Source organism: Phyllostomus hastatus, unplaced genomic scaffold (genome assembly GCF_019186645.2).
Source record: "Phyllostomus hastatus isolate PE091 unplaced genomic scaffold, TTU_PhHast_1.1 phas_contig_198, whole genome shotgun sequence".
NCBI classification, from domain to species: domain Eukaryota; kingdom Metazoa; phylum Chordata; class Mammalia; order Chiroptera; family Phyllostomidae; genus Phyllostomus; species Phyllostomus hastatus.
In genome coordinates this window covers 3,574,889-3,594,178 of record NW_025333715.1, presented here as the reverse complement: position 1 = coordinate 3,594,178, position 19,290 = coordinate 3,574,889, and the positions used below count along the sequence as shown (strand labels likewise).

General features: G+C 66.2%; 1 protein-coding gene across 1 annotated transcript; it reads right to left on the bottom strand.

Annotated features, from left to right (window-relative positions):
• Nucleotides 1-2,773: 2,773 nt before the first annotated feature.
• On the bottom strand, nt 2,774-18,112 carry TTLL12 (tubulin tyrosine ligase like 12). The gene is made up of 14 exons (XM_045835072.1): nt 17,788-18,112; nt 14,736-14,911; nt 12,245-12,443; nt 11,898-12,057; nt 11,681-11,814; nt 10,406-10,482; nt 9,527-9,643; nt 9,232-9,426; nt 8,882-8,993; nt 8,050-8,201; nt 7,682-7,763; nt 5,422-5,490; nt 4,809-4,947; nt 2,774-4,443 (listed from the first exon to the last, which is right to left on the bottom strand). Exons 1-14 carry the CDS (start codon nt 17,944-17,946, stop codon nt 4,292-4,294), a joined length of 1,923 nt encoding a protein of 640 aa, XP_045691028.1. The 5' UTR covers nt 17,947-18,112; the 3' UTR covers nt 2,774-4,291.
• Between the last annotated feature and the right edge of the window lie 1,178 nt (nt 18,113-19,290).

The following is a 19,290-nucleotide window of genomic DNA, read 5'->3' as shown; positions in this document are numbered from 1 at the left end:
GGCCTCAGTCAGAATGGGGCTGGGAACAGGGCTGGGGACACTGACTGACCTGCCCGTGGGGGTGCCAGGGTCACTCCCCCACCCAGCAGGCAGCAGCCTGTGCTGGCCCAGGCCAGCCCAGGGTTGGAAGTGTCACCCCCGACTTCAAGCAGGTGACCCACGGCCTCTCCAGACAGCTGGTCAGAGAGAGAGAGAGAGGCTGCCGGGCGGAGGCCGCGCCCACGGGCTGCTGGGATGACACCACAGCTGCCCCGTCGGTGCCGTTCCTGGTTGTTGAAGAAGGTAACTCGCATCGACAAACCTTTCGCATTTCCTGCTGTCCCCGCCGCCTCCGCCCTCCTCCTGGCTGCACAGCCAGACCTGCCCCCAGATGACCAAGCGCTCGGGCAGGAGGTGAGCAGAGACAGGTGGCTGCCGTCTGAGCAGCCGAAACTCGGGGCTGCCCCTTCGCCGGCTCACCCTCAGCTCACCCGGGCCTCGGTGCCCAGGAGGAGCGTGCCTGTGGGAGCCCCGCAGCTCCGAGCAGTGGGCCCTCGGCCAGCCGCCCACAGGTCCCCACGCTCCCCGTGACAGCAGTCGGGTCCCGCAGGCACACGTGTGACGTGTGCTGTGCTGAGCACGTACGTGCACCGGAGTCTTCTGGGGGGTCCCCGTGAGGCTCATGCGCACTATTTTTTGTCCATCCCTTACACCACCTGTGGGTTTGTTCCTCTCTAGCAGTATCCCACCTACGTCCCTCTGGCCGCAAAACCCGCACGGTCACAGAAACGCCAGAAAAATGGGCGAAAGGAGGAGGCCTTTAGTGGCTTTGCTTGCTGGCTGCCTCGTGATGCTTCCCCTGGTTTCCATTCCTTCTCTCTCTTTCAATCCTCACCTGAGGATGTTTATATTGATTTTAGAGAGAGAGGAAGAGAGGGAGAGAGGAAGAAAGAGAGAGAGGAAGAAAGAGAGAGAGAGGGAGAAACATCGATTGATTGACTCCCGTAGTCACCCTGACCAGAGATCAAACCCACAACTTGGGCATGTGCCCTCACTGGGGATCGAACCCACAGCCTTTCGGTCTATGGGGCGATGCTCCCATGAATGGAGCCACCCAGCCAGGACTCTCTCCTTTCCCGAGCTGTTGCCATCCACCAGGGACTGGAGGGTGCTGGCCATTTCCACGCTGGCTCAACAGGAAGTCTGCGCCTCACAGACCTGCCAGGTCCTCTGGGCTGCAGCCCCTCCTGGAGCCCCTCACGCAGCCGGGGTCTTGCATTGGAGCGTGTGCCTGCCTGCCTGCCTGACCGGCCACGGGCGACCAGAGCACGCTGCTCACACAGCCCAGACGGCTCCGCCGGCGGGCCAGCAGCACGGCAGCACGACTCTTAGGGGCTTGCTGAGCACGATCACGCCGTGTCCGGCCACCTGGACTCGGCAGGTGGAAGGACGCCCGGCGTGTCCTGCACCGAGATGACCCCATGTCCGTGCCTGTGCACGGAAGAGCCGCTGTACGTGACTGTGTGTGTGTGTGTGTGTGCGCGCGCACACGGCACAGACCGTCACCAAGGACCGGCCCCTCGCACGTCACCTTTGGGTTCCCCTGGGCCGCCCCGCTGAACCTTGTGCGCCTGGTCCAGCTGCTGGGATGGTTGACTCCCAGTGCCCGGCACTTGCAAATTCTGGCCTTTTAGGGAGTCTTTTCAGTTTTTTTAGAAAGATTTATTTTTAGAGAGGGGAAAGGAGAAAGAAAGGGAGAGAAGCATCAATGTGTGGTTGCCTCTCAAGCGCCCCCTACTGGAGTCTTAGCCTACAACCCAGGCATGTGCCCTGACTGGGAATCAAACTGGCGACCCTTTGGTTCACAGGCCGGTGCTCAGCCCACTGAGCCACGCCAGCCAGGAGGAATGGCACATTTACAACCCAGGGACCCCGGGGTCCCCCGGCCCCACTGACCGTGCCCCCACCAGGAGTGTCCTGGGCAGTCGGGTTGCAGGTGAACTGGGAGCGTGCAGGTCGGTCCCTGTAGCAGCTGGGCGAGTAGCCTGGTGCCAGCCCCGCCCTGGGCCACAGGAAGGCCCCTCGCAGGGCAGTTCCCTGGGAGAACCTGCCTGGGCTCAGGCTGCCCGGCTGTGGGAGGGCCTCTGCCTTCCGTTCCGTGCTGAAACCTCCAGGGGGCGACACTGCGCTGGCCTGCAGCTCCCACACACCACTGTGCATCAGCTCCCCGGACCCTCTGGCCACCCCTTGAGCAGTTGGGGCCTCTGACTGTCCCCCAAACCCAGGATGAGGACACGGGCACAGAGGGAGTCCAGGGCCCAAGGAAGGCCTCCAGTGTTAAGTGCTGCGGCCGACTCGGGGCTCACCTGAGGACAGAGGTTCCCAGGCATCGGTCAGGATGCTGGGGTGGGCCTCACTCAGCTCCTCCCCCACCCCGTCCCCACCACTTCCCCTCTGAAGCGAGACCAGCACTGAGGATCAAACTCGGCATTAGGGAACTGCTGTGGTCTGCTCTGAGGGTGGGTCCCCCAAATCCATGTGCTGAAGTCCTGACCCCAACGTGACAGTGTCAGGAGGCTGGGCCTTTGGGGGTGACGAGGCCACGAGGGTGGGGCCCTCGGGGCAGAGATTAGTGCCCCACTGGGGGGCCCCAGGGCTCCCTCACCCCTTCTGCACTGGAGGACATGGTGAGGTGACCGCGCGGGAACCGGGAAGTGGGCCCTCGCCGTCCTCGTCAGACACCGAATCTGCAGACGCCCCAGCCCCTGGAGCCCTGAACACCATCTGCTTTTTCTGTTTTCCCAGTTTTTGAAATTTATTGATTTAAGAGAAACATTGATTTGTCCTTCCACTCGTGACGCCTTCCTCGGTCGATCCCCATCTGTGCCCCGACCAGGAACCACACCCACGACCTCGGCGTGTCGAGATGATGCTCTAGCGGGCGGAGCTGCCCGGCCAGGACACCACCTGATCTCTCCTCTCGTGTCCTGCATCTCCACGTTTCGGTTTTCTTCTTCCGCAGCCAGAGGGCAGGCCGCCGACAGCATCCTGCCGGCCGGTGGTCCCCGGTCCCCCAGACAGGGAGGCCCGAGTGCAGAAGCCAGACTTTATTGGGGTACACATCCGGTCGGGAAGGGGACAGACGCCAGCGGCTGAGATGAGGTGTCCCGCCTGCCGCACCGCTGCTTGGCTGGAGGGACGGGCTGAGGTTCTGGTTAACAGAGAGGACGGACCGACAGACCGACGCCACCCCGGGGAGACGGGAGGCACAGTCCGGTCCAGCTTTGCTACAGGGATTGCTCTCGGCTCCGGAAAGAAACACGCCCCCCCACCCTCGGCACGGACACAGCAACGCTGGCAGGCAGCCCCCTCTGCGTGGGCAGCCGCTGGCCTGCCGCCCTGGGAGCGGGCCCGGCGCACTGCGGCCCCACTGTGCGCTGACCCCGAGTTTCAGAAACAGCATGGAGAACGAGATTTTCTATTTTCTTCCCATAAATGAAAGACTAACAGTAAACCAACATGCTGACTCCAGGCCCCAGGGGGAGATGGCATCGGACTGCCGTGAAGTTCTCAGTGGAATCACCTTCCAAAGCCCTCCACTGCCCGGGGCTCTGGTGCGCCCACGGGTCCCCTGGAAAAGCGCTGCCCACACTCAGACTGGGGCAGAACCTCGGCAGTGCCAGGCAGGCCCCTGGGACCCCCGGGGCCTGGACGGGTGGGCCCTCGCTGAACGGCAAGGCATCAGCAACAAGAGGCGGGGGCTTGCTGCCGCGGAACTCGCAGGTTTGCTGGTGAAGGTTCGGCCCGCGCTGGAGTGAGGGCAGGGTCAGAGGCTGCGCCTGGCAGGCAGGCTCCCCAGTGCGTTCTGGGGGCGCCTGTCACACAGGGCCCTGGGGGAGGAGTGTGGGAGCCTGACCCTCGCTCTGGAGGGGCCGCGGTACACGAGCAGGCTCCCTGGACAGGAGCCAGCCTGGCCCTGCTCATGGCCGGGCTCCCGGAGAACACCCCGTCAAGCTCCCTGAACCCCTTTTGCTGACACCCCGGGAAACACGGCAGCTCAGAAACCAGACAGGGAGCGGTGAGGCCTGGGCTGGGCTGGGAGGAACCACCACGCAGCCGCAGCCGGTGCAGAGGGGAGTGTGATGGCCCCGCCCCTGACTGGAGCAGGGGGCGGGGCCTGCGCCCCAGGGGCGGAGCCGGGACCCGGCCCGCCGGTGCCCAGAGGGAGGGGAGAGGCGGAGGGGGCTTTGCAGGAGCAGCTCGGAGGCCTGAGGCTGGACCCGGCCGAGATCCCGCGGAAAGGCCGCAGCACCTACAGCAGGCAGGTGGTGTGGCAGCCGCTAGGCTCGTCCAGGTACAAGGTGCTGAAGACGTCGTTGAAGAAGGTCGGGTGGTACCGGCAGGCTCGCTCGCAGTCCGGGTTGAAGTTCACCTCCAGGATCTGTGGCTGCATCACGCGCTTTCCTGGGGGCACCGAGCACAGGGCACCTCACTCCAGGGAGGCGGGGCCACGGGACCCGGGGGGCCGGGGGCGGGGCGCTGGTCCCGCAGGGGAGAGGCTGGAGGGCCTCTGTCCCTGCGCCCGCTTCAGCGCCAGCTGACTCGTACAGGAAGTGGAGCTGCGGGCTCAGCAGGGGGTCGGCCGCTCCCCCTCGCCCCATCACCCTCCCCCCCTCCCTCAGTGGGGGCCTCTGCGGGCCCAGATGTCTCGCTAGCTGGAGGCAAAGGACGACCCAGACGGCCCTGACCAGCGACACCCTCTCTGTGCCCTGACGGGGTGGGGGGCACTGGACCGTCGGCCTTGGGTGATTGTGGGGAGCTCCGCTCACCATCTGGGCGGCTGTCCCACTTGAGCATGAGGTCCACGGCGTACATGGCCCGGGACGAAGGGTAGTCGCAGAGGCCCAGGGGGGGTGGCTTGGCACAGGCCACCTGGAACAGCTCCCTGAAGGCCTGGAAGATCTCGGCCTGAGGACGGCGGGGTGAGGGTGGCCGGGGGCGGGGGGGAGGGGGGTTGGGTCAGGGGACCGGCTCTGACGTCGGGACCAGTTCCCCAGGGTGGACTCTCAACGTGGGGTTTGCTGCCCCTTCCAGAGCCCCAGCCCCCTCATGGCCCGAGTCACCCCCTCCATCACCCCTGCGTGTCTCCAGACCTGGCCACAGCCCCTCTGCCCGATGCCTGCCCCCTCACTCCCGGCACCCGCCCGCCTGCGCCTCCTGCCCCGGAGCCCTCGGCTCCCTCTGCACCGAGGCCGGCGGAGCAGCTGAAGGCCCCCTCCACGCGTGGAAGCCAGCCGGCAGCTGTCCGGCCGTCCCAGGGGTGCCCTGAACGCCCCTCCAGCTCTCCCCCCGTGCCCCATGCCACCTCTTTCACCAGCCTCAGGGAGGAGCAGGACCACCCAGAGGAGACCGACCCCCTCCCCCGCTGTGCGCAGGGCCTACCTGGACACTCTGCCAGGGGAATTCTGGGTACTGCTTCTCAAACTCGGGGATGAACTCGTCGTAGTGCACCTGCCAGAGACACAGGGTCCATCTCGCCCTGCCCGCCTCGACGGGGCTTGACGTCCACTGGGGTCACAGCACCCCCCAGCCGCCTGCCCGTCCCACCCGGGAGGCCGGAGACTGGGTGCAACCCCAGACACGCGGGTTTACTTCTCGGCGCCTCAGTGTTGTCATCCATGAAATGGGGCCATGCTCCCCGCCCAGCACACCCTGCAGGGCCGCCGTCAGCCTGGCACGAGATGGGACTCGCCGAGGGTTCGGCCGGCCGCAAGGTCGGGGCGACAGGCCCCGTGCCCGAGCCAGGACGGTGCGGAGGAAGCAGCCCCGGACCTGTGTCCACAGGGCCCAGGGCCGGGAGGATGGATCCCAGGGCCTGAGGGCAGCAGCGTCTCCCCAGGCCGAGACTTTGCCCAAAACGCGCCCGAGCCGGCCGGCTGCCAGCACGGGATTCCCCGGGAGAGAACCAGGCTGGGCTCCCCACGGAGACCCAACGTTCGTGCCCCCCCGGACATGTGTCCCCCCCCGCCCCGAGGGGGCTTCCGGAGACACGCGACCCTCAGGATGACACATTCCCAACACGGCAGGAAGACACGAGTTCCCCTGGGACGACGGACGTCCAGCAGTGTCCTGGGGCCCGGGAGACAACTCTGGACACGGGGCGCTCAGCAGGAGGCGGCGGCTGTGGGAGGGCCTGTCCAACAGCACACGGTTCACACAAGAACCTGAACGTGCAGGACGGCCCTTCGACTGGTTCAGGGATCAACTCCTGCTGCGAAGAGCCAAGACGTGCCCTGGCCGGTGCGGCTCAGTGGACCGAGTGCCAGCTGGCAGACGGAAAGGTCGCCGGTTCGAGTCCCAGTCAGGGCACCTGCCCGGGTTGCGGGCCAGGTCCCCATTTGGGCAGCTGGGGTTTGATGCCCTTTCCTTGAAAGGAGCCGTGCCCTAATGCCCCTCTGCGGCAGGTGCCCAGACAGTGCGGGGCGAGGGGAGAAACCAGGCAGGGCTAGGGGAGAAACCAGGCAGGGCTGTCGTGGGAGACAGCACAGGAAGAATCCAGAGGCTGCTCTGCTGCTGCAACTACAGCGTCCCGGTTGCCAGGCAACGCCTTTTAACACTTAGCTCCCAGCTGGGAGTGAGCGGCCAGAGGGGACCCTCACCACTGCAATCTACCAACTAACGCCGGAGGCCAGAAGCGAAGGACGGCAGCCTCTCCCGGGGCCTGGTCGTCCTGAGCCCGGTCCGGTGAGGCCGCCGGGCCCCCCGGACGACGGGCAAACTGTGATAGTGCCAGGGGGTGGGGGGGGGGCCTGGGAGTCCACGAGGATCAGCCCCGCTGGCTGGGAAGAGCACAACCCTGAGATGGTGGGGTCACCCCGAGGCCTGGGAGGGGGAGGAGAGGGCTCCCCGGTGCCCAGAGAGGAAGCGCATGGAATGGCTTTGGTTGGGTGCCTGCTTGCCTCCCCAGAGACTCGTGTGCACAGTGGGCAGAGGGAGTCCGGGGCAGGATGAGGGTCCGGGCTCACAGACCCCCCTCACCCCCCACACCCACGTCTGGGCAGTCACGTCTCCCTGGGGAGAAGCGGGCACCACCTTTCCCCGTCGATCCCTGTGTAATCCCTCCCCCCACCCACCAGCCACGCACACAGTCCGTCCTTAGAACCAGGGACTTGGGCTCTTGGCCTCTTCTCTTGGCTTGAGGCTCTCGCACCACTCGGTGGTGGGAGGGGTAGGGGGACCCCTGGCCACCCTTGCGCTCGCTCTCCCGTCCCTGACAGCGCTGCCTGCACGCCAGCGGGCTCACCGACCTGGGATTCATTCTCCACCGTGTCGGCGGGGAGCCAGGGCTTCTCCGGGGACAGCAGCCCTCCCGCTTACGCCCATGCCTGCGGCGTGGGGCCCGGTGACACGCACCCTTGGGCCTCCCCGTCCCCGCCTGCCCCGGTACCTGGCCGGCTCTGAGCAGAAGGCTGGCCGTGCCCCCCGGGTGAGGCCGAACCGCTCGGCCCCCACGCCCTGCGGCCTCCCCGGGGATCTCACCCCGAGTGTGCTCCGGGCTGCGGGCGGCTGGAGATCACGCAGGGGCCGGAGGGCAGCCCCTCGGACCGCCTGCACAGCCCGCCCCGCACACAGGCTGACCGCTGGAGGGCTGGTCTGCGTGGACACCCCCCCCACCCCGCCCCAGGCCCTGCCAGGCCCATACCTGCTTCAGCACCACTTCCGGGTCGTAGTTCATGACGGTGAAGTGTTTCTCGTAGTCGTCCAGGTCGTCGAGGGCGAAGGGCCTGCAGGAGAAGTGGGCACAACCTTGAGTGGGTCCCCCGGGCAGGGCACCGGGCCCCCTACGGCCCCTCACGGCCCACTACAGGGACTCCCTCCGGGCCCACGAACGTCACCGTGACCCCCCAGGGTCGGCGCCCGTCTGACAAGGCCCTCTCACATCCCTTGCGGGGGCCGAGGGGGGCTCGGTGGTGTGTGGCGAAGGCGCTCCAGCACAGAGTGTCTGACCCGCACCGGAGGGGTCCCTGCCCCTCGCCCCGGCCCCCCGGCCCGCCCAGCCCCCCCACTTACCGGTTGGAGAAGCGCAGCCAGAAGATGTCGTAGACGAACAGCCTCAGGGGCCTCACCGACCGCAGCAGCACGATGTAGCGGATGTCGAACTTGACCTTCCCCACGTCCTCCCGGAGGAACAGGACCGGGCTCTCGATGTACTTGGACACCACCTGGAAGGCACAGGTGCAGGCTCACGGGGGCGCCCCCCTCACCTGGGCCGGGACGGGCGCCCCGGGCCTCCGCCGGCCACCGCCCCCACACCCCGAGGGACAGCGTGCTCCCGCGGCCCCTGCTGCCCTGGGCGTGGGGGCCGCAGCCCGCGCCTCCCTTCTTCCTCTGCGTCTCCAGCCTGTGTCCAGCCGGACGACTCGTCTCCTCTACTTTGGTGGGGGGAAGAGGCCCCACCGGGTTTCAGGTTTTGGAAGCCGAACTTGTTCTCAGCCTGAACTCCGCCGGCGGCCGGAAAGCCCCGTGACCGCCCCGTGGCCCGCGCCCCTCGGCCTCTGCCCAGGTGCACGACCTGGAGCCCCCGGCTCTGGTCTGTGGTGACCCTCCGTCCTGCCCAGCCATCTCCCTCCTGCCGTGTGGCCACGCGTGGTGTGCCACGGGGGGCCTCGGAGGTCGGACACGCCTCCCACGGCTCTGACCGAGGCTCCTCCTCTCACGGACTGTCCGGGCCCCTCGCTGCTGGCAGGGCGGTGGGAGCGGTGGGGAGGGGGCGTCAGGGACCCCCGTGAGCTCAGTGGCCCATCAGCGCCACACTGAGGCCTACCTGCATGGGCCTTGACACCAGAGCCCCCACCCCCAAGCCCCACACCGCCCAGCGCCCCCGCACCCCGCCGGGGCCCACCTTGGGGCTGCTCTCCCGGTGCCGGATGACGCTGTGCAGGCTCCTGGTGATGTGGGTGTCCAGGCTGCGCGCCAGGTTCCAGGGCTTGCAGATCCAGTGGTTGTCCTCGCCCCTGGGGGCAGAGGGGCTGGCTGGCCTGGACCCACACCACCCTCCCGGGCCACATCCACCCGGGATCAGGGCAGTACAGGGACCCCAGCCACCCGCCCCCCCCTCCCAGGGCAGGTCAGAGGCTGGGCCTGAGCCTGGGGGTGTAACGGAGGCGTCCGCTGGAGCCCAGGGGGCTGCGTGTGCCCTGGGTGAGGCCGGGACCCCTGGGGGCTGTGGGTCGGGGGGTGGGGGGCGCCTACCGCCTCTCGCGCTGCTGGAAGCAGCTGACGAACTGGGGCAGCTCGGTGCGCAGGTTGAAGGTGCGGGGCAGCCAGGCCGGGCCCGCGGGGCCGCCCGCCCGGCGCGCGACGGAGGCCAGGCAGTCCTTCACGGTGAGCAGGCTCTCGCAGGGGAACTGGTTCAGCAGCACGTGCGGCCGCTCCTGGCTGAGCCTCCTGCGGCCGGGTGGCGGTGGGACGGGCTCAGGGGCTGCGGCGAGGGGCGGGCGGGTGGCCGCTGCCGGGGCCCGGCGGTGGGGGCGGGGGGGCGCCTCACCTGTAGTCCTTGAAGTGAGAGAAGTTGTAGAGGATGTCGGCGTCCGCCTCGCTCCGGGTGAAGGTGAAGCGAGGGTGGGTGAGGTGGCGGAGCACCTGCTGCACGTCCGTGTACACCCTGCGGGAGGGGTGTGTGTGTGTGTGTGTGTGTGAAAACGAGACGGGGCAGCCGGGCGTCGCACACGTGGGACGCAGGGGCAGGTCGCCACCACCACCCCCCGCCCCCAGACACACGGAGAACCTGGCCCCCGAGAAGGAAGCGGGTGCCCCGGCTGCGGGCGGGTGAGCGTGCGGCCGAGACAGGTGCCCCGGGGAGGCCCGCTCTGCCCGGGAGCTCGCTCGTGGCCGCCGTGCCGGGCCTGGGCTGGCCTGCCTGGCCGCTCGGAACCCGTCCGCCCCCTCCCGGCAGCCCCTGTGCCCTCCCTGGGTGCCCAGCAGGTCCCTCTCAGCACGGGCTCCCAGCCTGCGTGCACAGGAACCTGTGTTTTCACACCACGACAAGCTGAACACACACCGAGAACCCGGCGTTCAGGGCAGTCCCGTGTGGATGAGTGGGGGACACGGCACCCACACCTGCGGACCGGGCAGAGCTGGTGGGAACCCGCTGCAGGTCGGTCCCTCGCCCGCCCGGCATCCTCACCGCACCCCCCTGTCCACCAGGTCCCTCTGGGGCCCCCTGCTCGGGCCTCACTTTCCATGTTCTTCTCTGTGATCCTACGGACGCCACCTCTGGCATGTCGGTCACTGCAGTGTCCCCAGGACAGAGCGGACCTACTGAGTGCTGCCCTGTGTGTGTGCGCGTGTGCGTGTGAGCAAGCATGTGTGCAAAGGGGCTGGGGCAGAGGTTCCCTGCAGGCGGAGGGGGGGGGGGGCCACGCACTTGAAGATGTGGTCATGGGGATGCGCCACCGGGTCGATGGCCACTGGCAGCTTCTCCTTGTTTTCCTCCAAAATGGCCTGGAAGGGAAGACGTCGGAGGCAGAAACAGCTATGAGAAAGGAGGCCCGGGCAGATCAGGGTTGAGAGTCTCGGGGGCACCCCCAGACCTCACCTGGCGCCTTTCGCCAGAGCCCCCCGACCACTCCCACCCCGGGTGTGGGGCTGGAGGCGCAGGTGCTGACGTAAACATTGTTCTCGATCTTCCCAAGGCTGCCTCCAAACCACAGGCGGCTGGGGGGGGGGGGGGGGGCCGTCTGCCCTGTAAGGGGCTCCTGGTCCTCAGGGAGCCCCCAAGGGCTGTTCCAAGCCTTTCCAGTGCGGTGGCTTAAGCCACGCCCACCAACTTGGACACGCCCTTTAACAGAACTTAATTGTGCACTCCCCCATGTGGGTGGAGTTGCGTCTAACCAATGAGAGAGGAAGAATCCTGACGATTTGATCAAAGGCCCTGCGGCTTCCTCCTCACTGCCCTGCCCGGGGGCACCAGCACTGACGGCAGCTGGCCGCCACCTCCAGCAGCCCCGCCCCCTGCCTCCGGCCAGCGCTGCTGGGCCAGGCGTGGATGCGGGTCCTCAGCCCCATGAGGCTTCGAGGACTGTGCCTGACGAGAGGCCCCGGGCCGCTGGGCGACCCCCGCCCCGCAGAGACTCGAGGGACGACACGCGTGTGCTCTCTGAGGCTGCCGTGGCCTGTCATGCGGTCCCTGATAACCAACTAGTGCGGGTGGCCTGGGGTCCGGAAGGGCCGGACAGGAACAAATGGCCAGGGCACTGTCCCAGTGTCCGGCCTCCCATGTCCCCACCCCGGCCAGTCCAGGCCACCCGAGAAGAAAGGACATTGTGACTCGCGTCCCTTCAACAAACACGCTGGAGATCAGGAAAGCCCAGTCCCGCGGCTGTTCCCAGGCCTCGCCCCCCTGGACGCACTGAAACTCGGGGTTCTCGGCCCGGTGAGTGCAGCCCAGCACCGCTGGTGACAGGACAGGACCGGTGGGCCCCCGGCAGGGGACAGGGCAGCTCCCGGCGTCACCCTGGGGGCAGGGCTCGGGCCTGACACCCATGGGTGCAGACATGGACCGCTCACTCACTCCTGAGCTCTGAACCCCCGCCTCTCAGCTGCTCCCAAACTCCTCTTCACCCCGACAGCAGCCAGCCAGGGGCTATTCTGTAACATCTGGTGACTGGGTGCAGAACGTTCCAGAAGCCAGCGGGCCCACCTGGTAGTGCTCGTCGGGCGGCTCGGGTGTGCAGGAGCTGAGGCCCAGCAGGTCAGCGGGCGCCCAGGGCAGGAGCCGGCACCTCCGGATCAGGGGGTCCGCCTCTCCGTAGGCGAAGTCCCGGGTCACCTCCTCTGCACCGAGACACGCGCGCCCATCAGGGGTGGCGGGAGCCCGGGCCCGGCCCGCCCTCCGCGGGGGCGGGCGTCCGACTCACCGCCCGTGTCCAGGTCCCTCAGGGGCCACAGCAGCGTGTAGGCCACCTGCTGGGGCGCGTAGAAGAAGGGCGCGGTGGCGAAGCTGGGGGCGTCCGAGTGCTGGATGCGCGAGCCGAACTCGTCCATGATGTACCACACCGGCACCTTCTCCTCCGCTGTCTGCGGGCAGAGCACACGGCTCTCGTCTGCCGGCCCGGCCGCCCGGCCCGCGTGCCCCCCTCACGGGCCCAGCACCAACCGCCCACACTCTGAGCCCGGGGCAGCTACCACACAAACCGCCGGGCCCTCGGCCGGGGTGTCTGGGGGTGGCCCTGCCCGGCAGAGCAGGACCCGGGCCCGCACTCACCCCGTGGGACAGCTGGTAGGTCTGGTTGAACTTCCACATCTCCTCCAGCACCTGGTCCACGGCCTCGGCGCTGGGCAGCTCCCCGTGGAACTCGACACCCATCAGGTTGGCCATGCGGTGCAGCAGGCCGGGCACCTGGCGCAGCTGCTGGCGGGCGTGCGCCACCCGGCACGTCCAGGCGTGGTCGATGAGGAAGATGCTGTGGACACAGGCCACGGGGGGTGTGAGGCCGCCTCCCGGGCGCAGCAAGCAGGGAAGCGGCGGCAGATGGCAAAGAGGAAGAGGCCTGGGGCTGTGGCCGGGACCGGCACCCACCCGAGATGTGGTCTCCCAGGCACCAGTGGGCCTGGGTGGGAATCTGGGCTCTGCCAACCACTCACTGGGGGGCCATGGACATGCTCCCCTCCCCCTTCCAGTCTCTAAAGCAGAACAGCGGGGCCCCCATCCTGCCACCCGGCCGACGCAGCATCAAACGAGACATGACGCACTGCGCACTGACTGGACACCGAGTCCCCGTGTGCTCTGTGGCCACAGCAACCACCTGGCAGCCAGGGGCCTCCGCCGGACTCCGACCCACGCCCGCCGCCTGCAGCCGGGCCCACGGCAGGAGCTCAGCCAAAGCAGAGGCTGCCCACGCGGGGAGGCCAGCAGCAGGCATGTGCGTGAAGGAGCAGCCACTCGGAGCTCATCAGTGCACGCCCGGGACGCCTGGGAGCTGCCTGGGAAGCGGTGAGGCCTGTTTCCCAGAGAGGCCTCATCCCCACACCCATGGCACCTGCGGCCCACGCCCCCGGCTTCCCCGGAGGAGCCCACGCAATGGGCTGAGGGGGAGGATGAGGCCTCGCCGCTGTTCCTGCCCTCCGACGAAACGAGCAGCAAACGTCCCAGGTCTCGGGCTGGGTGGTGAGCTCGGCGGTGTTTATTTTATTGGGCTACATAGTTGCCCTCTGTATCCACAGGTCTCAACCAACTTGAGACCGAAAATATCTGAAAAATGTTACGTGGTTGCCCACGACGTGCACTCTGCAGTCGGGCCTGGAGGGCGGCGCTGGGCTGGCTGGCGGCGGTGAGTGCAGGCGGCCTCTGTGGGGCACTGTTTCCCACATACAATGTAACCACTGCTCACGCAACAACCCACTGCAGCGGGTGTTACAGATAATCTGAGGTGAGGCAAAACCGGTTCCGGGCCAGCCCAGGGCGGGGCCAAGGCAGGTTTGCAGTCGTCAGAGAAGTAATGTAACTCATGAACGACAGGAGGATAAACTGTTTCGCCTGCTTGCAACTGTGACCATGCCTGGCCAGCCCTGTACTACGCCCTTCTGCACAAGCGGCAGAAGACCCTGCGGATCTGAGTGTCCAAGGGGTGTCCAGGAGCCCACCCCCACGGACAATGAAGGGCAACTGCATCGTTTTCTGTTTGCAGATCCTGAAACAAACAAAGATGTATTCCTGCCCGCCCGCCCGCAGAGCCGACGCCCGTGGGACTCAGGGCCGAGCCAGGCCTTCGGGGTGGGCACCTGGGTATACCCTGGGACAGTCACACGCAGGGGCGCTGAATGCGTCAGGTGCGGGAAACAGGCCGGAGGACGGGGCCTGCCCGAAGGGGAGACAGACCCAGGAGTGGGCTCCAGACCAGAAGTCTCCCTCACCCCTCCCAAGCCCGCACAGGTGGGGACAGAGCAGGCACACACAGGGACTGGCGGCACTGAACTTCTCTGGAAGAAGAGCCTACAAGTTTCTGTGTGAGAGCGCGCGTGGGTGGGGGTGCTCTCAGCGGCTGGGCTCACCTGTGTGGCCACGCCCACTGCCTTGCGGCTGGGGAAGGCGGCCAGCCCCTTCCTGGAGGAGCCTGGACACAGGGGCCCCATGACTCTCAGAGGCCGGAGAGTGTCTTCCTCTGGTTTCCAACACAGTTGGGCAGAGGCGCCTGCAGGCCTGTCCTGGTTGACGGCCCCACTGGGCCCTCGGGAGGCGGGAGGCCCAGGGTCCCGTCTCAGTGCTGCCCTATGGCCCTGCACAAGGCCCCGCCCTGGGCCTCGATGTCCCACCCCGAGGACTCACCCAGAGCCCCTCACCCTCCTCACAACCTGGAAATGAGCCCCCAAGAACAGGATGAACAGCCTCTAAGCCCCACCCAGACTCCACTTCAGCAGGACCGGGCGAGGCCCCGGAGTCCCGGGGGAAGCTCTGGTCCTCGAGCGAGCCTGCCGCAGGTGTGATGCCCAGACCCAACCGTGTGTGACCTCGGACCCACCTTCCCGTTTCCGCATCAGCAGAGCCAGAACGCAGCGGCTGCTGTCAGGACCGTGCCCAACACGACCCCCGAGGGAACGCCACCAGTATCAGGACCGACACACCGGAAGTCCAGGTGGAGACGCGGTGGCCACAGCCAAGCGCTCGTCACGCAGGACGCACTCGAGTGTCGTCTGCACCGCCGCGGCCCCCAGCGGGGCGGCCTCTGGCCCGAGAGCCCTGCCCCGCCCGCCCCTACCTGTTGGGGTCGGCAGCCTGGAGCCCGTTCTCATTGGTCACGATGACCTTGTAGCAGCGCTCGCCGCCGGGGTTGGCCTTCCTCCTGCCCTCCTCTCGAGCGGCCTCCTCCTCGCCCTCCTCCTCCTCCACCTCCTCCACTTGCATGATCCCAAACATGTCTCCTGCGTCGAACACCTGTGGGCCACAGCGGGGGGTGTTGGCAGGGTACCCCAACCCCGAACCCCGACCGCAGCCCAGACTTTTGCTTCTGGGCTCCAGGTCAAACAAAACCCTCAGGAGAGGCAGGACCTATTTACTGCCCATCTACCCATTTCGAGGGTGGGGAAACTGAGGCTCCTAGACAGACCAGTCAGAACTGGGACCCAACCTGCCCCTCAGGGCCCATGCTGAGAAGGGGGCCTGCCAACGTGTCTGAATTACGTCCACTCTGGCCCCTTGCTTACGGGGAAACGAGGCCTACGAGGCAGAGGGGGCGGCTCTGGTCACACTGGAAGTAATGGGACTCAGCATGTCGGGGGCCAGGGACCTCACCCCAATTTCGCTCTCCTGAGGAGCCAGGCCAACACCAGGGCAGCTGAGGCGGCAGCCCAGAGGGAGAGAGGTGACCGAGCGTCTGCTGTGGCCGCCAAGTAGCAGCCCGGGCCTGCAGGAAGCATGGCCTGGGGGCTTGGGGCTGGTTCCCCGAGGTCCCCAGTCAGCATGGGACAGGAAGGGCCCGGGGGCTTGACTTTGCCCGGGAAAGGACCACTGCCAGCCCCGTGCAGCTGGTGAGGACAAGTTAGCTGCTTCGGGTGCCCCGGAGCCAGGCTCTGGGACCCTGAATGAGTCACCGAACCACACTGTGCCTCCGTTTCCCCATGCACACAACCAGCATAGTAGGACGACCTCGGAGAGTGGCTGGGAGGGTTAATGATGAACATCAACAGCTAGAACCACCCAAGCCCTGCGAATGCTCAGGCACTTTCAGGGTTCTCCTTTAACCTTGCAGAGCTGGGCAGGCCACGATGGGACCCTCCAGCGTAGAGATGAGAAAAGCAGCTCACAGGGCTGGCGTTTATACCCTGGGCTTCAAACCAGAGCCCCAAACCCCCGGCCGTCACCCCCAAACCTGACGGGAGGGAGGGAGCTGGGAGGGTGCAGCGTGAGGCCTGGGGGGTAGCGGGCCTGCCTGGGTCTGGCTCCTCCCCAGCTGTGGAGGGGGGGGCACCACAGTCCCTTCCTGGTGCGCACAGACAGGGGAGGGGCTGAAACCGACGCTAGAGCACTTCCCGTCTTTCCAAGGGAAACTTTCTTTCGAGGCGAGGCAGCAGCACCCTTATCTGCCTTTGCCAGGGGACCAAAGGCACCCCGCGCCGCGGGCAGGTGCCCAGGCTGCTGGCGTGTGCCCTCCCTCACACCTGGGTGCGCAGCGGCAGCAGGTTCCCTCTTGGAACGGCTGCAGGGTGGGTCAGGCAGAGGGGTGACTCACAGCTCTGCCCATAACTCAGAGTGGCCAAGGAGGGCCATGGAAAAACACCAGGTGGCGCAAGCGCAGACGGGCCAGAAGGGCACCAGTCTGGGCACTGCCCACTGTGTCTCCTCCCTGCCAAGACAGTCCCGCTTTCTAGATAGAGACTCCGCCAGGTGAGTGACTCGCCCAAGTGAGGGTTTGCTGCTGGCAGGGCTGCAGCTGGGTGCTCCCACACGGCGCTGTTCGCCCAGCATGCGCGGGGACCTTTTATCCCCACTAACAAGCAGCTGGGGTCCCCTCCTGCCCAGCACAGGGCTCAGGAAATGCGGGCAGAATAAGTCACTGGGGGCGGTTAGGAAATTCACTGTTACAAAAGATAGGTATGTACTGCCTGCCCCTGACGTTGTGTCTTTTTTTTATAGCAACTACCCCTTTGAGCAGGAAAGGACCTGGATGGACTCCTGATTTACAGATGGAGAAACTAACTGAGCCTTGTCCAGGCTCAGGGGACACCCTTTTCCTGGCCCCGAGTTCCCCCTCATCGCACGCACCACCGTTCCGTCTGGAGGGAGCCCAGCAGGCAGCCTGGCTCCAGCAGAGAGGCGCCCACGGGCTGCTGGCACCTGAGCAGACTGCCCCCAGCCAGGACCCATGGGAGCCCCTGTGGGGGTCCAGGCTAGAGCAGCCGGTGAACAGCATGGAGCTTCCCACAAAAGGGGAGACGGCCCACAAGCAGCTAAGACCTTCTCATTTTTCTTCAGACTCGTGCTCTATCTCCCACAGACCATCTCCTTTCACTTGCAAAAGGAAGGTGACTCCTCCAGTCAAGGGAGGGGACTTGAGCGGATTTTATGACCCAAACAGTTAAAGCCACACAAATTCATGGGGCTCCTGTCCTCCCAGAGGGAGGCAGTGGCTGAGAGCGTCCAGATCTGAAGCCTGCCAGACCTCGGGGGTTGCTTCCTCTTCCCAGGACTCAGTTTTCACAACTGTGCAATGGGGAGGGGGTGCAGGGAGGCTCGGAAGTGGGGAAATCAGCTCAGGGCTTGGCGCACAAACAGGAGCCGAAGTTCATTTTGGTTCCAGGTTCCCTCTAAGCCCTGGTCCAGCCCCAGACGCTGGCAGGACCGGGGCCACAGGTCCAGGGCCCTGGCAGCCACTCTTCGGCCCCACTTTTAGGAGACTCCCAAACTGCCAGGGAGGCAAAATGTAAGTTGGTCATCACGGCATCTGGCTCTTCTTCATCATACCCTTGCCTGCTTCTCTGGCCTCGTCTGTCCACGCCATCCCCAACTCCCCGAGAACATACCCCCGAGCGTCTGTCTCACCGAGGCCTGCCCAGGCGGGGACAGGCTCCCTGCAACGCGCTGGAGTACAGCACGTGTCCTCCAGGAGGCCCCCCTGCCTTCCCCAAGCGGTCCCAGCCGGGCTTTCCAACCCGCAAACCCCAGCGATTCCCGCCCAAGGGCCAGCCCGCAGACCACACCCTTCCGAGTAGAAGGGTCCGGAGCAGTGCTCCTCCGGCGCGCCCAGGGCCCGCTCTGAACCCCAGTGCGCCCAGCCAGGCGCCTCGACCTCCCCGCGCCGCCCCGGCCCGCACCTCGTGCTCCAGCTTGTGCAGGAGGCGGCCCCAGTACCGCTCGGGGACCCCAGACGCGCGCAGCGCTGGGCCGTGCAGCGCCACGAACTCGGCCAGGGCCCGCGCGCCCTCCTCGGGGCCCGGGCCCCGCTCCGAGTTCGGCGCCGCGTCCGCCTCCATGGCGCCTCCACCAGCGCCAAGCGCAGCGTCGCCACAGCACGAGGGGGCAGCCCTCCCGACTCGGCCCGCCCGCCCGCGCCGTCGCCGCCCCGCCCTCCTCCTGAGCTCCCCGCGGCCCCGCCCACCGCCGGCCGCACGCAGCCAGCCGCCGGGGCGCGAAGCTCGAGGGGCGGGACCTGGGGACCCCGGGAGTCCCGCCGTCGGCGGGGCGCGTGCGCGAGTGCGCGGGCGTGGTGGCGCGAGCCTGCGCCCCCGCTCCCGGCTCGGCGCTGCCGCCATGTGCGCACGCGCGGCCGGCGGGGGCGGTGCCTTTTCCCTCCGGCGCCTGCCTCGCAGGATGCCGGGAGCCGGGCTTTCCAGCGGTGGGAGCCGGAAGAGGCTCCAGGGACGGCCCAGGAAGGGGCCGCGCAGGCCCGCGGGCCGTGGCGTTCGGCCCCGCGCGCCGAGCGAAGCGCTTGCGGGGCCCCGGAGGCGGCAGCGGGGCTCCCCGAGCCCGGAATGTTTTACCGCAGTTGGGTCCTGCAGAGTAGCGGGCCGCTTCCCTTTCCTTACGTTTGGGTTCGGAGTGTCAAGTTACGCAACTAAAACCGAGAGGTTTTTCGTACAAGTCGAGGCGTTGGAAAGGTAGTTCAAGGTGTAATTGCGGAATTCAAACATCGTTCTTGGGACATTCTAATTTTTCAGGTTCTTCTACTGCTTCTGTGTGGGTTCGGAGAGAGGCACCCCCAGATGCGACTCGGGGACATGGGGGCGGATTGCTTGGGATCCCTGCCCAGGGCAGGGCAGGGCGGCATGAGACCAGGGGAAAGAACCGCGGGGGTCACGTTTTTCCCGCCCGCACACGTCCACAGCCACGGGGTCGCTGGCTTCCTGGGCGCAACTTTGCAGTAATTGTATTTTGCTAAAAGGCTCAAAGGCTGAAGTGATTTGTTTGTTTTTTGTTTTTGGCGCTTCAGTTGCTGACTATGTTAATTAAAAGTTTTAAACGGAATTTGAACAAAATGTGTCTGTTTAAGAGGGTTTGTGCAGTGCGGCTGGGACACTGAAGAAGTCGGTCTGTAAAGGCTAAGACTTCCAAACTCCAGATGGGGGGGGTGCGGCGCTGGGAAAAACATGTTACTGCTGTGGGGAAGGTTGTTTTTGTTTTGTTTTGTTTTGAAATTGTATCTAACATTGCTTTGTAACAAAAATGTTGGAAAATAAAATAAATAAAAATCTTTAAAAAATACTTATAAAATTTTGACAACTGTGATTTTTTTTTAAAGATTTTATTTCACTTGTTCTTAGAGGGGAAGGGAGGGAGAAAGAGAGGTAGAGAAACATCATTGTGTGGTTGCCCTTCAC

Bases quoted from the DNA above. Each gene is read 5' to 3' on its own strand.
- TTLL12 (XM_045835072.1), bottom strand. From the start codon at position 17,946: ATGGAGGCGGACGCGGCGCCGAACTCGGAGCGGGGCCCGGGCCCCGAG. The intron at 12,444-14,735 runs GTAGGGGCGGGC...CTGTGTCCACAG, and splicing joins CAGGCTGCCGACCCCAACAG to CATCTTCCTCATCGACCACG. The intron at 12,058-12,244 runs GTGAGTGCGGGC...CTCTGCCCGCAG, and splicing joins CCTACCAGCTGTCCCACGGG to ACAGCGGAGGAGAAGGTGCC.